A 17303-nucleotide genomic window follows, 5' to 3' on the forward strand; every position below is an offset into this window, starting at 1 on the left:
AGAAAGTTAAAGCTGTTTGCTGTGGTTTGCTTCAGTAAATGATTGAGAGCAGTTTGTAGCTTCCACTCAATATACCTCATGTTCAACAACTGACAAAAGATGTACAAGTTGTCAACATAGAGCCAGTTTGCAACAGTAAGATTGAGTTGTTCAGTGATGGCATTAATCTTTATACTAAAAAGTGTGACACTCAAAACACAGCCCTGAGGTACTCCAAGTTCCTGTAGGAAAAGTACAGGAAAGTATCAAACACGCACGTACTCAGAATTACCTGTCCGTTAAAAAATAAATAAAAATGGGCAAATGGCCATGTAACCCATGTAAATGGAGGTCTCACAAAATGATAACATCCTGTATCAACATTCTTTGTTGATTTACTGTGTGAGTGAGAGGAGGCTGTTTGATTTCAGAAACCAAACAAGACAAGCATTAATCATCCTCTCTAAGGTCTTACAGAGACAGCCCAAAGCAGTTGAATGGCAGTTTGAAGGAATCCTTCTCAGGCTCAAAGAAAGGTAAGACAATAAGGCTGGTGCCAGGCATCAGGAAAAATATTCTCCTGCCAGATCCAATTAAAAACAATCAGAAGAACAGCAAGAGCAGCAGGAGATAGATGGTGCAGCATTTCAGTGTACATCATCAGGTCCAACCGATATACTGTCAGACCGATTAATGGCCAGTTTGAGTTCCACCAGTGTAAAGGGACGATTAGCCATAGAGAGAACTAAAGATAAGAAGTGATCAGTCTGCCCAAGTCTTGATGGTTAAGAAGGTGGAGGAAGAAGCTGAAGTGCTAGATACCTGGCAAAAGCTTTCACCTAGAGTATTGGCAATGTTCCAGGTATCAGTTACTTCCTGACCAGAGAGCAAGTTCAAGTGGGGGCAGAATCATATTCACCAATGATCTTTTGAATCTTGTCCAAAATGACATTGGAACTGACTGGTTGTGAACTGGAAAGGTATGCTGTGCAAGAGTGTGGGATACCTACGAAAAGAATCCCAGGCCCATTTTTAAACCTCCTGTGCCATGTGGCAGGCAGAATTCCACCACAGATGAGGATATTGTGGAAAACAGGTCGAGATGTTAGGAATACAATGAGCAGCTGCCTGTATAATACAGTCAGTTACTGCTGCCACACAGTCATCTATTGATGGTTTACAGATGATGGCAGGATCAAGTTCTGCAAAAGCAGGGAAAGAGGACCAGTTTGCTTGATCCAGCTCCCACTGGAGCACGCAGGTTCAGTGGCATTAACCATGACCGGTCTCTCTCAAAATTATAGGAAAATGGTCATGGTAGGAAACAATCGCTGCTTTGATGTCATCCAGATTAGAAAATAAATACAAACAGCCATCTTGATGCAATGTAACTATTGAGGTTTATGTGTAGACAAATTGGGTGCAGAGCCCTTCTGTTTATAACTTCTTTTTTCTTTGTCTTTATTCGAGGGAGGTCTGTTGACCTCCATGGATCCTGCCCTGGGTCGAATGGGCAAGTCTTTGTTGTTGAAAGAGGATTCCAGCTACTAAGGATGTGAATGAATGATCATTTTGCATCTTGGGGTGGAAGATGATGTATGCAAGAAAATGCTCATACCCAGAACCAAAAATAGTGGATCCTGGGGTTTGCTGGAATGTATGTTAGGGACAGGGATGGGTGTTAAAGTGATTCATCAACAATTTGTAACCATGGAGGTCAAACGACTTTTCATTTAGTATCAGAATAATTATTTTGGAGACAGATCTGTCTGCACTCCCACTGTAGTAGTGGAATGAAGGGCAGCATGCTTGAGATGAAGCGGTGGACAGTAACTTTTGAAGTTAAGGGTAAGTGATGTTTTGAATAGTTTTCAAATGCTGCACCTCTTTTTCTTCCAACCATTTAGGGAAAGAACAAAAGTAGGATGGATGAAAGCCATTGCAATTGATGCAATAAGGGTCTATTTCACACTCATAGGCATTGTGATCCTTGCCCCTGCAACAAACACACATCAAGAAACCATGACATGATGTCTTCAAGAGACCGAACGGCTGACTGGAAACATCTGAGAAGGTTTGAAATGTATGGCCATACCTTGCAATTAAGATAACCTGCTTTGATGGTGGCAAGTGGACATGGTGATGTAAATGTCACAATGAGGACATTGGTTGGCATCATAATTCCATCTTTGCAAGTGGAGATATGCCTCACTGCAGAAACTCCTTGGGTGGAAAAGCCAGCAAGAATCTCTGACTTGGGGATGTTCTTCAAATCCCTCTCAATAGTTCTCCTCATGATGAATTCAAAGTAGCATGAGGCATAACCTTAATTAGTATATCCCCAATTGCCTTTGAATGCAAGAGGAGTTTACTGTGTTGAGATGTGGATGTTTCCACCAATATGGGACCAGAGTGAAGCTTCTTTACTGGCTTTGGAGAGCCAGCAAGTCCCTCTGGTCCCTTCTGAATGAAAAATGGAGACATCTGCCCTAAAGGTTTGTCTGAAAAAGCAAGTAATAAGAAAATGAGGTACAGGTGTTACAGATATTGAAGATTGCTGCTCAGAATTTAAGATGTGGTTGTTTACCTATGGATTGTTTTTCACTATTTTATTTAAGTTTTTATTTGGAGGATCCATAATAAAGAAAAAATATTTCATTGCCCACTGAACCCACCCACCATGGAGCCCTATGAGGGGATGCACTACAGTGCCAAACAAGGCCACTGCAGCAATGCCAATTTCGTGAGCACTATACCCAAACACCAGCATCAGAAACAATGTTCCCAACACCTGTACTTAGTTGACCCTTGCCCAAGTGAAACAGCCTATTGTCTCTAGGGGGGGGGTCACCCCAGGCTACAGAAAGTAATGGCAAAAGTGGTGTGTTAGGGTTGGACCCCTTAACAACCAGGATCCTCTCCTCCCCTTCACACACAGCAAACACATGGGTGGATGTTTAGAACCCAAAGGAGATAAACTGAAAGAACAATCTTCCCTGGGAGGTACCCTCACCACACACAGGAATCCAAACCAAGGGAAGATGAAAAGGATAGACAAAAATTTGAATATTAATCCTGTACAATGAACTGTTGCACACAAACAGGAGGGGCCAAACACTTATCTATTTTCACACTTGGATAATTAGATGAATTGTTCATTAACACAGTTAAATGCTGACCCAAGGAACAGAAGTATTTGTATTTACAACAGACATCTTTACGCATGTTAATTGGTGTTGAATCTTTTGCAGTTTATGACCAATCTCATTTCTTTCAGACCAAGTCACTTGTTCACATTGACATGCAAATCTAATCACTAATGATTAGTCATTAATGTTAAGTTTAGTTTTGATAATTAAAATGATTCAAAGCATACTTTCAAGACTGTTGCCACAAACCTAATCTTCCTTAATCTTCAATATTTTTCTATACAGAATATTGGGCAATGTCTGAACATATCTAATATCTTGAATATCAAACATTATGTGCACTTCCTTGACTGTCAAATTAAGTGATCAAGAGTAAAACTTATCCATAAACAGATGAACAGATTTTTAAAGTAGCCTGGATTTCATGAATCAGTTTATGCTTATGAGTGATACTGTTTTCATGTTAGAGATCATCAAGTGTTCATTTTACCAGAATTTAAGAGCTTTCTCCTTTAGCAATGAAATAAATAGGGTAATTTTTTTTCTTAATTTTAATGAAAAGTAGGGACAATTGGTTATTTAAAGAACTGTTTTTAGAAACATCAAAAACAGAATAAATACTGCAATAAAATATACACAAAGTAATAGCAGGTGGATAAACTAAAGGATTTTCAATCCCAACCTTGGCTGGAAATTTTAGACTGCTTTATTTTAAAATCTATCCAAGTAGCATCAATTTACTTATTTGTGTATTTGTTACAACAGCATTTATTTAATGTTGATACTTCTTACAGAAATTACAAAAAAACAACTGGGACATTGTTTAAGTGCCAATTTTGTTTTCTACCTACCTGTTCAGTTTTTATATTTACATGGAATGAACACATCTATAATCTTTCAATATAGCCATATCCTTGATAGTAAAAACTTTTACAAGGATTAAAACCACATTCAGATATTTATAAAATGTAATATTTACAGGTAAGTGTATAAAGTTGCCACAGTAATTATTCAATTTTACAAAATTGTAGTCAGAGATCTTGCTACAAAGTAATGAAACAAGAATTAAGACTAATTTTAAAAATCACTACTTTTGTTTTAATAAGTTTATTTTTTAATGTCTTACCTGTTTAAAGAATATACTAAATTTAAAAACTGTTGCTTGTCTATTAATACATATGTAGAGTCATCTGTTGGGATGAATGAGATTTAAAAAATATTTAAGTTATATACATGTTTACAACTTATAAAATGATCTGCATATATTTATCATAATATCGAAAGTAGACATCCACAGACCAGTCAAGTAAGCTAGAAAAATCTAAGTGATAGTCCGAGTCATCCACAGGTTAGCCCTGCTGATGTCACCTAGCAAGTAGTAGACAAAAAAGTTACTGTTTTAGAATAATTTTTTTTTACTTGTTATACTAGAAATGTTAGCAACATTATCAATGTATTAGTAGTATGTGTGTATCATATTTAATACTATTAATGATCAGTTGTTTGCTTAAGAATTCAACAGGGTGGTTTTTGGCATGCGAATGATTTGGAAACCTTATCAATTCCAACTATCATTGCTATACTTAATGTGCTTTGTTTTTGAGGTCATAATTTTAAAGAAAGGAAAAAATTAGTTTCAAAGATTAAGGTGTGTATAATTTAAATCCTGTGTTACAGTGTAACAAGTATTAAGGTTCTTTCAGAAAATATAATAACCACACAGAACTATACAAAATTTTATCTATATATATGATGTTGTGAACCTTGGCAAAGCCATAAACTGAAACACTTGAGTTTAAATAAACTTATTCCTGTCTGGAGTGTGATTAGTCATGTTTGTTTTGTAAACAGGGTTTCAATCCTCTTAGTCTGCTGTGCAAAGTTTAAACCACCAATACTTGCAGCTTCCGGAAAAAAATTGTTAGCTCATACATAAAAAAATGTTTGTTTTTTAATTCTCAAAATTTTTTATTTTTCATCCCTGTAACAAGCTAATATGCACATTTACATGTACGCAATTAATTTTGCATGAAAGTGTATTTATAGCACAGCAATCAAATGTACATACAAATTAATAAAAACTAAATCAAAAGGATCCCTAAAGTATAAGCTATAATGTGGAATATAAAATGTGCCTTAGGTTTTGGAGGTGACTGTGGAAGTAGGATGCACATTGTGGCAAGCATACATCATTAGTCTTAACTTCCATTCAGTCTCACATGTTGAAATTCATACAGAACAGAAATTAGAAAAACTATGAATTTATTAACAAAACAATTCTGTTATCCTTTCATAGTATGGGAAGAAAGAAAGCACATCTTTTACATTTTAGGTATTTAAACAAGTAATAGGAGCTAATTGTTCTACTTGTATTGCAGATTTATATCTATTTTTGAGAATATATTTATTGAAAATTATATAAGCTCAAACTTTTTGCCTTAGCTTACAGGTTTGTTTTGAATTTTCCACAAAACTACATGAGAGCTATGTGCTACCCTCCCAAATTTAGAAGTGTAAGACTAGAGGGAAAGCAGCTACTCATCAAAACCCATTGTCACTCTTGGACCACTCTTATACCAACAAATAGTGGGATTGACAGTCACATTATAATGCCCCCACAGCTGATTTAATAAGGAAAGTAAACAAAATAAAATTCTGTGATAAATATAAAAATCATTAAATAAATATAAAAAAAACTTAAGACTTGCTAAAAGCTTCTGATAAGTTGGTTGGTTGACATTTATTGGTGTAAAGCAATTAGGCTATCTGTGTCAAACAAAAGGTAAAAAAACTTAAAGTAAAATTTAAATATATAAAAAGGAATCATGTTAAACCTAAGCAAAGTCCAACTTTTGAATTTAAAATTTGAGTTAAAAAGGCCAGTGGCCCTTAAAAATTTAAAAACAACAGGCACTGTCCAATGTCAAGGGTAAACCCATGGTAAAAATATCTAAAATTGGTGCCATTACTCATGGTCATAATGATGACACAACAGTGTCACCTGCTTTCATACCATCTGTATAAATGGGAATGGAAGGATGGTCTGAAAGTTTAGTAAATAGAATACAGAACTTCCAGTTGGGAGCATATACCTTCTTCAGATGGTTCAAAGAAAGGTCACATTTGGGGATGGGAATAAGCCTTAGTGGGATGGACTAGAAACAGCAACATCATCCAAGGACAAACCCAATTCAGCCAACTGTGCCTGGATATGAAGGACAAAAATAATGGCAGATTGTTTATTCTGAAAAAGCATGTCCCATTGAGGAAGGAAAACACAACCCCAGGTGGGATGCTGTGGTAAAAATCAAAGTTTTGCACATACAGTAAAGACAGTTGCAAATAGTGGAGGTATATAGCAGGTTCATGAAACTCGGTGTACAAATTCTAAACTGGAAAAGTGCTGAAAGCCCCTGTAGCTGCCACTCAATAAACCTCATGCTCAACAATTGAAACAAGATGTAGAAGTTGTCAACATGAAGACCATTTGCAACTGTAGAGGGGGGTCATCCGCTGATGGCATTAATCTTTATAATGAAAAGTGTGACATTAATGACAGCCCTCAAGGTCTCCAAGTTTGTGGTAAAGAACAGGAAGGTGTTAAACTTTTTAATAACTTTGTAATTTCAAGTTCAATAAAAATGGGCAAATGGCCATGCAACCGGTATGATTGGAGATGGTCTTACAGGATGCCATACCTCCACATATCAGCTTTCTCAAAACAAAAAAATGTATAGAAACAAGATGTCACTTGAGAAAAGTTTCCCTAATTGATGTTACAAGTCAAATCAGGTTGTCCACACTAGAGTGTTGTCAAAATCAACATTGGGTGGGTGAGAGAAGGCTGATTCTAGGAACCAAACAAGACGAACATTAACCATCCTCTCTAATATATTAGTATCAAGTGTCCTACCTATGACATCACAGACATAGCTCAAAGCAATGGGAGTGTAGATGAAGGAATCTTGGAATCTCTCCCAAATTTGGAAAGAGAAAAAATAGCATAGAGCCAAGCATCAAGAAAAATATTCTCCTGCCAGATCCCATTAAAAACAGCCAGAAGAATAGCAAAAAAGGCAAAAGAGATGGCACAACACTTCATAGTAAATATTATCAGGTCTGACTGATTAGTCTTAATGAAGAGAAAGCTTGAGTTCCACCAATGTGAAGGGAGCAATTGTACTCCGAGAAATGATCAACCCAAAAGTAAAGAGGTGATGGCTAACAAGGTGGAGAATGAGGCAGAAGTGTTAGATGCAAGAGAAAACATTTCACTGGGAGTATTAGAAATGCTTTGGGCATCAGCATCTTCCTGGACATCAGAGAGCAAAATCGAAAGGGAGGGTATCAGAACTATACCGTCCACCGACCTTACAAATCTTATCCCATATGACTTTGGAAATGATGGTAAAAGAGATGCTAATTGTGAACTTAATCCAAAATTCCTTCTGGATTTGACATCTGCCAAGCATGTGGATTGGCCTGCTTGAAAGCAATGCAGTTTGAAAGTGTGGGATACCCATGAAAGTTGTGTCAAGTGGCAGGCAGGATTTCACCATGGACAAGGATACCATGAAAAATGTGTCAGTTTTATGAATAGACTGAATAGCTGCTTGAACAATACAGTCAGTTTCTGCTGCCACACAGCTGCTTATCAGTGGTTTACAGACAACAGCAGGATAAAGTCCAAGAGAGCAGTGAAGGAGGACCAGTTAGACTGGTTCAGTTTTCACATTAGCATGGTATGATAGGAAAATGTTCACTACTCCACGAGTCACTGTCAACCTTCAAAGAAAAATGAGAGGAAAGTGAACAGAAGCAGACTGAGAAAAATAGCAGTAAATGGCTGACTGGGTGCATGAAAATAGGAACAAATATCAGCATTAAAGAGAGAAAAGTTATGACGTTAGAGCATATACTCTACAGAACTACCCCTCCCATCAATATCAGCACCACCCCAAAGGGGATTATCTCCATTAAAGTCCCTCAGGATTAAAAAGGGAGATGGTAACTGTTCAATGAGAGCATCAAGGTTGATTGGTCATAGGTCTTTACAGGAGACAGAACAAAGAGTGATTATATGACCCAAGAAAGCATGGATGGCTATGGTCTCCAATAGTGTATCAAGTGACAAAGAGAGCTTGGCACATGCTGAGCAACCAGCAGTGCCACCCCTCCATACATTCATCCATCACACAACCTATCATTTTTGTACAAAGAAAACTACAGGAAAGTGACTATCAGCAGGTTTCAGAAATGTTTATTGTAAGGAAAGATGCACAGGGTAAGAATCAGTGTTTTGATGTCACCCAAATAAAAATGCAAACCTCAACAGTGCACTGTATTAAAATGGCCATTCTTACTCATGTGAAGGAGAATTATGCAGAGAACCTTTTTCTTCTACTATATCATTTTCCTTTATTAGAAGGTTCTATTGACATCCATTGATCCTGCTGTGAGTCAAGTGGACAAGTTTCTGTCAGTATGTGAATACTCAATTGACTGAGTGTAAATGAATAACCATTCTGCATCTCAGGACCCAAAGAAGATGGACCCAAAGAAACAGAGCCACAGCCAAAGGAAGTGGATCCAAGGAGCTACTGGAAGGAATGGTGGGGATAAAGATAGGTATTGACTCGTGAACTCTGTTAAACACTGAGGGGAAAAGATTCTTCCTGTGGTTTGTTGGAGACCTGAAGAGATCTGTTCACACTCCCACTGTAGCAGTGGAATGGAGTGCAGCAGCATGCATCCGAGACAGAGTGGTGAACAATAACTTTCAAGCCTTAGGGTAAGAAATGTTGTAAACCATCTTTAAAAGCTGCACCTCTTTTCCCTTCACCCACACAGGGCAAGATCAATTATAAGAGAGGTGAGAGCCACTACAATTAACACAATAAGGGTCCATTTTGCACTTGCAGGCATCATGTTCCTAGATATAGGAATAAGCACACACCAGGAAACCGAACCACTGATGTTGAAAACATCTGAGGATTTGGAATATTTGGCCGTACCTTGAAATTCACATAAGCTGCTTTGCTGGTGGCAGGTGGATGTGGTGATGTAAATGCCAAAATTACAACATTGATCAGCATCATAATTCCATTTTTGAGAGTGGAGATACACACCTCATTACAGAAACTCCTTGGGTGGAGAAACCAGTGAGGAACTCTGACATGAGAATTTTCTTTAAATCCCTCTCAGATTCTGGTAAATATATTTAGTTGTTAAAATCATTTAATAAACTTGGCACTACTTTGGCATGGATGAACACATTATCACATACAAAAGTTTGAGTAGTCTGAAAAGTAGTTACAGGAGACTTAAAAGGTGGAGATTGTGAGTTATACCAGTAAGCTTAGATAACTTGATTGGGATTTTAAAGTAGTATAATTCATCTACTGTGCTACAATGGTATTCCAGACCCCATAGTAATATTAAACCATTACAATGTCAGGAGGTAAGTTTCTCTTATTTAACCTCAAGAAGTAGTACCTTATTCCTTGTTATTTATTACTTTGGAGAACAGTCACCTTCTCTCAACTGTCTTCAGCCAGTAAAAGGTGATACAGATACTGTGGGTTTGTGCATATACATCTCTCTCCTAGTTTCTGTTCTCTATGAATCTCTACAGATGAGACTGACAGAGGTTGAAACTGATATATGGTGTATACCCACAATAATGTGGGACTTACTTCCACAGTCACCTCCAAAACCCAGGGCATATTTTATACCTCACATTATACTCTGAAAATCCTTTTTACTTTGTACAGTGTACTTCATTTGGTTTTTCTTTGGGCTTGTTTTTGTTTATTTGGATATAACTTATCACAGGTTTAGATCTGTTGTTTTTAACAGTCCTTACTTTTAATTTTGTTTAGCTTTCTGACAGTTTTCCACACACAACTTTTTTTCAAATATACCTGTCAGTCAAATTAATGAGCTTAAAAAGAATAATTGATCAAGAGAAGTAGAGAAATTTGATAGCATCCATCTGAAAAAATACTTCACGTACTTTACATTAAAGTGTTTGAAAACATCAATACCACAAACACACTATACTATATAGCTTTGTCAATATCAAAATACTAAAGCCTCTATCAAATTACATATTAAAAACTTTTGATAAAAATGTAAACTGAATATACAGATCATAATTAAGTCTCATAATCCTAATTATCCCAACAAACAGAGTTGAAGTACACAATGTTATACCTCAATAGAAAAGATCAAAACCTAAAGTGATTACAATGCATAAAATTATTAGTCAGGTATTCTCACTATTGATAACATTTCTGGCCAGACTACCTGCTAAAAAGAATGTGAGGAAGAAAATAAAAGTGTAGTGTTTGAAACTCACCTGTGGTAGCTGCGTGATACCTCGTTTGATATATTTGTTATCTTGAGGGGAAATATCTGGCAGCTTTGATGTAGAGGTTAGAGAGGAATTGTCTAGTATATCCAAGTCCAAGTCTTGCTGAGGATGTGACTGATAATCAGAGGTTTTGGGTGAAGGGCATCTACTTGATGAGGGGGAAGTGGAAGTTGAACTACAAGAGCTTGAAGAATGCTTTGCAGTGTCAGAAGTTATAATTTTTGATGCATTTTTGGTGACACTCTCACAGTTATCAACTTTTGAAATAACCGAAATTTCATCTTTAGATATAATACTGTCAGTTACAGCAACGGGATGAGTCACAGTGCAAGCTACATTATTGGTAACAGAATCAATTGAAATAACAGAAGTCTTAGAGTTTTTAAGTACACTAATTGGTTTTGCAGAAGTCACAGAACTCGTTAACTTAACATCACTGACAACTGTAGTAGTTGGATAAGTCATGAAACAAGCTACATTTTCAAAACTTTTACTTGCATTGACAGAAGCTGTCCTGTCACTAGTAATGGCATTTGCTAAACAAGTCACAGCCAGTTTCACTGTCTTTTCATCAAGATTTTCCTTCCATCCAGTATCTACAATTTCACTAGTTTGAACACCTTGTGAACAAAAATCTGCCACTATTTGCTGAGCTGACTCCTCCCTAAAATGTATAAGAAACTGCATATTTTGAAAAATATATTTATACAGCAAAGATTCAATATTCCCACAATTAAAAGCTTTCTATCCAAAAATTGTTACAACAGTGAATGTCACCTACAAACAAGTTCCAAAACTGAGGTGATATCAAACTATTATGAAAGGTTAAAAAAAAACCTCAAACTTAAAACACTGATGTTTCGAAACATATGAATGGTATAAAAAACTTACCAGTGGTAAAGAAAATATACTAAACGCATTTGAAATAAAAATAATTAACACAATGGTCGACTAGCATTTGATGTATAATTAATCATGCAGCTTAAACTACAGAGAAAAAAGGATATGAAAATTATCCAAAAGTAAAATCAATATTATCCTTACATTTTCTGTTTACTACAATTTCTGTTGTTTAAATGTTTGAATGCCACACGTCTTTGGTCAGCCATTTCTTTTTTTTGTTTATTTATGTCAGGAAACTAAATTTTTGTACAATTTGTCTGTACATACTAGCAAATCACTTGTGTTTCTAACCTCCATTAAATTTAACAGGAAAAAACTTTTGATGAACAGGATGAAACAAGTTTTGGATTAGCTCACATGCCAATCTGGTCCTTTGTGGTGTCAGGAAACATTGCTGTGTTATTATAGACCAGATCTATGTTAAATACTTGTGGTAAAATTAGTCTATGATAACGAATAGTGACCTTTACGGATAACCAATTTCAAAACAAATACATTGTTTTTCTTTCTCTTTTTCCATAGTAGATATAAAATATTTATTCAGACCTGATTCACCCAACAGTGACCTTGGGAGAGTCCAGTACTACTTTTTAAACATATCCATAAAACCATGTATGGAGAGTAGTCACCTTCCAACAACTGTCTGCATACTGTCTGTCAAGGGTGATATAGATGTGGAGTTTCCTGGACTTGAGCACCCACATCCTCCTTTACTCTAACATGAGACGAACAAATAGAGGATAATGCTGGTACACATTGTATCCCTAGTGTTATATTGATCTTCCTTCCACAGTCACCTTTGAAACATAGGGCACATTTTATATCCCACATTGCAGCCTGTGCACCTAATGATGTTTTTAATATATGCAGCATTTTGATTGTAGTTGATCAGGCATGTTTAGATAAATGTTTTTTTCATCTCAGGTTTGGTCATGCTTATTTTAATGCAGTTTATCCTTTTGAAGCTAATATTTACTAAACTGTTGAAATAATGTTTTTACATATATGCACAGGAATGTTTTACATACCATAAATTTTTGACAGATATTAATGTAATGACTTAAATCATGAATTACACTCGTCCACAAATTGTTCAGATTACATCTTTAGTCAGGTGAATTCAGGTAAGTTCTTTTCTAAACTTTCATTATTAAGTAAATGCTAATTCTTTTAACTAGATAAATCTTGTAATACAATAATGGTTAGAAAGTCATTTTCACCCTGTTCCTGACCATTCTGAAGAGGGGTGAAGTGTCTTTACTACATAGAAAGGAGCTAGCATATGCTAGAAAAAATCCAATTTGATAAAATTCCATGAATAAACCTTCAAAACAGTGTTTAATACTATACATTTAGTTTTGTTGTCATCACATGGCCTAAAAAGCGTAGAGAACTGTCATTAGAGCAGAGAGTTCACATAAAAGTTTGTGATGTTCGTTGGACTCTGACAAACTGCTTCAGCTTTGAAATGCTCCCCAGACATTGTCAAGTACACTCTAGATTGTAAGACCAGACAGATAAATTTGAAAACAGGAAAGAAAGAGGCAGAACACTTAAACTCAATGTTACTGATGTTAAGTATCTTTGTTTATGCAGCCCCTTTCACATCAGAGTCACGTGATTTGTAAAGTTTTCATAAAATTATTCATACCACTATTTTAGAGGAATTTCATTTAATTCTGGCTTATATTTATGGATAAAATGTTTCTCCATGTGAGCAAACCAGAAAAAGTATGGAAACATTTTATCAATAAATATTAGCCAGAATTAAATGAAACTCCTCTAAAAGAGTGGTATGAATAATTTTATGAAAACTTTACAAATCACGTGACTGATGTTTTCATCAACAATCAAATATAGTAATGTTCTGTATTTTCCTGCCATTTTATAATGCAGTATGATCAGTGAAGCATGAAATGCATAACTGCAAACAAACGACCTTAATACCATCATGTGAAGCTTTAATTTCTATATATTTATTTATTACTTATAAGCTATAGTTACGATATTTTTTCAAATAGCTGAGTGATTATCAAACTTAAAGAGTTATTAAATGTTACTGAATTATGTTTAATAGAATTTATTGAGATGAGCTATGGCATGTCATAAAAATAGCAATAAGAATTGAAAGTTTCATACAGAAAATTTTACAAGTAAGAAGGTTTGTTTAGTTGTTTGTTTCTGTTACAAAAAGCTACAGTTATCTGCACTAACTGTCCCTAATTTCATAGCATTAGACTAGAGGGAAGGTAGCTACACATCACCATCAACTCTTTAACCAATGAATAGTGGGATCAACTGACATTATAATACCCCCGTGGCTGAAAGGACGAGCATGTTTGGTGTGATGGAGATTTGAATTTGCAACCCTCAGATTACGAGTCTAGCACCCTAACAACCTGGTCATGCTGGGCCTGTACAAAGGAAGTATGTTATTTGTCTGTTCTATTGGGGTGTATATAAAATTATTCTGTCTTCTTCCAGCACGAGTATGAATAAACCAGACTTCTCACAACAGCAGCCAGTAAGAAGCGATAACAAAACTGTTTACAACTTCTGTGAACAAAATTTGTTTTTTGTTCACTTGTTTCTTTCAAAACAAATTTGACAAAGGAGTTACACTTTACATTTTAAGATAAGCTCTAATCAGATGTGATACTTCAAACATTTTTTTCAAATCAAATCTTTTGATTTTAGTTGCAAGTTTCAGAGTTGGGAAGATAGTTTGATGGAGAGTGAATGGACATGATCTCAATCTACCACCAAGACTTCAACCATGGAATGTTGGCTGAGCTTGAGTTACTTAAACCTCAACACAGCAACAAGGAACATTTTTAACACATTTTATCTTATAAACTAATCTGTGTATCCACTTTCAATATTATTTGCTACTAGTGTAACATGTATCAATTTCCAAATGAAAAAGTGTAGTCTGATTGTTATCATCAGGTGTTATTTAAAGCATTAGCTTTTATTTCTGTGTTAAACTTACAAATAATAAGCCTATTTTAAAGCCAGCTATTTTATACTTTAAAGCAGCATTTAACTTTTAAATTATTGTGTCTTATAGTAGTAAACTTTGTGTAATCATGCACATCTCGTGAAACATAATGCCACAATAAAACTATTGTATTCAGTTTGTAAAGTGTATCCATTTAAAAGATGTGTAGATAAGTCATCTTTTGTAAATAAAATCTGGTACTGTTCAGCTATGTTTATGATTTACACTTTTCATATTATACAACTTTTTCCAGAAATAAAAGTTCACATTGGACAAGTCCTGGTTTAGCTGCAAAAAATAGCACATGTAGTATGTCACAGATTCACAGATGAGAAAGTTAGCAAATTATGCAATATAGCAATGAAAGTGGACATGTTCGTACACATTGGACTAGACTTGGATTTATTACTTATCATATTACTCGCATTTCATTATCAGATGATCAATTACCCCTTGAAGAGTTAGTCCCACGTCTAAACACATGCAGTTTAATCACTAAATGATCACTTAGAGCTTTAAGGTTTAATATCAAATAGCTGTAACTGTCTTGTGAGTATCAACTTACTATGATTAGCTAATAAGTTGATTATCATAAAAGACAGGATTTAAAATATCTGATCATAGCATAAAATTGTTTTATTCGATGAAGAAATTTTAGTTTTTCAAAACTCTTGTCCATGTCACTATTTTCCAAAACTTTGCAAATCCTAGAATTTATTCATTTAGGATAACTTTTTCTGAGACTCACAAATACCATTTATTAAACTGGTCACTAAAACACAACTTACATTTGTGGTGAAACTGGGAATATTGGAACTTCCTGCAGAAGGTCACTGGTCAAAGTAGAGCTATCCTTGGTGTTTACTTTCTCAGTTACAGGTGACATTTCAGTCTGGGTTTTGCTATCACGCATTGGTGGTTTCACAGTTGCTCCCATCTTAGTTGATAACTGGCTTTCACAGATGTTATTTTCAGCTGTAGGAGACTCCTAAACAATGAAAAGGGAATGCATGTGCTTTTGGGTTTTTTCATAGCAAAGCATACTAAGCTATCCTTGTTATGCTCATAAGGGGAATGAAACCCCTGATTTGAGTACTGTAAATTAAGGGGGCAAAGGGAATACATGTTCAAAGTGGGATGACAGCATTAAACAAGAATAAAATAAAACCCTAGCACTTTTGCCAAATGAACCTGTCACCCAAACAAGGAAAATCACCAGTTTCTGCTTCAAAAGTACTTGAGCTCTACAGTTGTCTTTCCTTGTGGCAAATTGACAGTATTTAATGCGAAAGAAATTCTGGAGATAGAGGGTAATTCATTTTGTAATGTCTAACACATTAACAAAATATAAATATACCTTTTCTTTTAGAGCATCAGCTTCAACAAATAAATATTTTAAAATGTAACTGTAAACATGATTGTGCTACATATAATTAATAATATACTTAATATTTAACATATGTCTGTTAGAAAGTGGGCTGTTTTTAAGTAGCCATTTAGGTAAAAGTCTACATGAATTTTCATACAGGCAGCTGTATAAAAAAATACTTCACAAAACAAGTGTAATTATGATCCTTACTCTATTATGCAAAGTCCAGTTCTAAAGAGCCAGATAACCTTGTGCATCCAATATACACATTAGTCACTATTACTGTAATTATCAAATAACAGAAATGTGGCTAATTTTTAAACTAATTATATAGAAGTTTTAAACTGTTCTACTGATGAGCAGTTCTTTATATAAAATCAGCTATTTAAAGTCACAATTATTATACTGCTAACAGTTCTGTCTTATGTGTTTAGGTTTTATCTTTTCATTATGCTAGTGAACAAATGTTTATACTGGTTTTGAAAAATAACTACCATTGGTGCTACTAATTTAATGTCTGCTAAATAAATAGATTTGGAGTTACAATGCATAATAAGAAGCCTAGTTTTATTATTTAAACATGCCATTCCACATGGTAATTACAGATGAATTCCTCAAAAGTGGCATGACTAACACATGGTAAATAAAATATTTTGCTTCATATTTTAAATAGCTTACATGTTTGATAATTGAGAAAATAAACAAGTAGCATCAATGCCACATATTCTTCAATTTTTATATAAATTTAGGTTCACTATGCTGATGAAAATACAACTAAAAACAGGACATATGGTATATGTCCTTTCTCTATAAACATCCTAGTCTTGTTATTTTGATTTGCCTTTATCCAGAGTTATTGATCAAGGAAGAAATTTTCTGTATCATTCAATGAGTGACTAGGGAATTCAATGGTAAATAGGATTAAAATTTAGTTTTTGTTCTTCCAAAGCATTTAATTAAAAGTTACAGGTACATGAAAAAGATTTTATTTCAAAGTAGATAATCAGAAATTATAACTGAATAGGTACATTCAGTAATTTCAATTTAAAGTTCATACTGGTGATTGGGTAGTTACTTCTACCCTAGCTTTTGATAAATAATTCTTCATGTTTGTTGACAGCAAAATAGTAACCTGTTTATCAATTGTCTTTAAAGACTTAAGCAATGCAAGTCCCTTTAAAATTTCCTTCTTATTAGACTGTTTATACATTACTTACAGCTAGTCATACAGAGGAAGCTAGTTTTCTCTATCCACTTTACCACAAAAATACAAAAATATTAGCTTTCCATTCAACTGATCTAGCTTAAAACTTGTACATTTAAAGTAGCTATTGACAAATGCTTCCTTGAGACCAAGAATTCAGATAAAAACAACAAAAGCCCACAATCCTACATAATTCTATGATATACCTGAAATATATGATCCAATTCTTCAGGATCATTTTGATGGTAATTTTTGAAATTAACTTTAATGTATTTTTCACCATTAAATCTTAAAATCAAAGTTTTTATTACAATAGTTTGTTT

At 34.8% G+C, this 17303-nt stretch overlaps 1 protein-coding gene across 13 annotated transcripts in view; it reads right to left on the minus strand.

Moving 5' to 3' along the window:
• The window catches only part of LOC143247458 (uncharacterized), a 136110-nt gene that overhangs the window by 19665 nt on the left and 99142 nt on the right, over nucleotides 1-17303 (minus strand). For all 13 annotated transcript variants that reach the window (XM_076495608.1, XM_076495606.1, XM_076495602.1 and 10 more), the window contains 2 exons: nucleotides 15196-15395; nucleotides 10489-11167 (listed from right to left, as the gene is read on the minus strand). In XM_076495608.1, the coding sequence (XP_076351723.1) occupies nucleotides 10489-11167; nucleotides 15196-15395 (879 nt within the window). The remainder of the gene's footprint in view (nucleotides 1-10488; nucleotides 11168-15195; nucleotides 15396-17303) is intronic.

The sequence above is a fragment of the Tachypleus tridentatus genome, chromosome 3 (assembly GCF_004210375.1).
Source record: "Tachypleus tridentatus isolate NWPU-2018 chromosome 3, ASM421037v1, whole genome shotgun sequence".
Taxonomy (NCBI): Eukaryota; Metazoa; Arthropoda; class Merostomata; order Xiphosura; family Limulidae; genus Tachypleus; species Tachypleus tridentatus.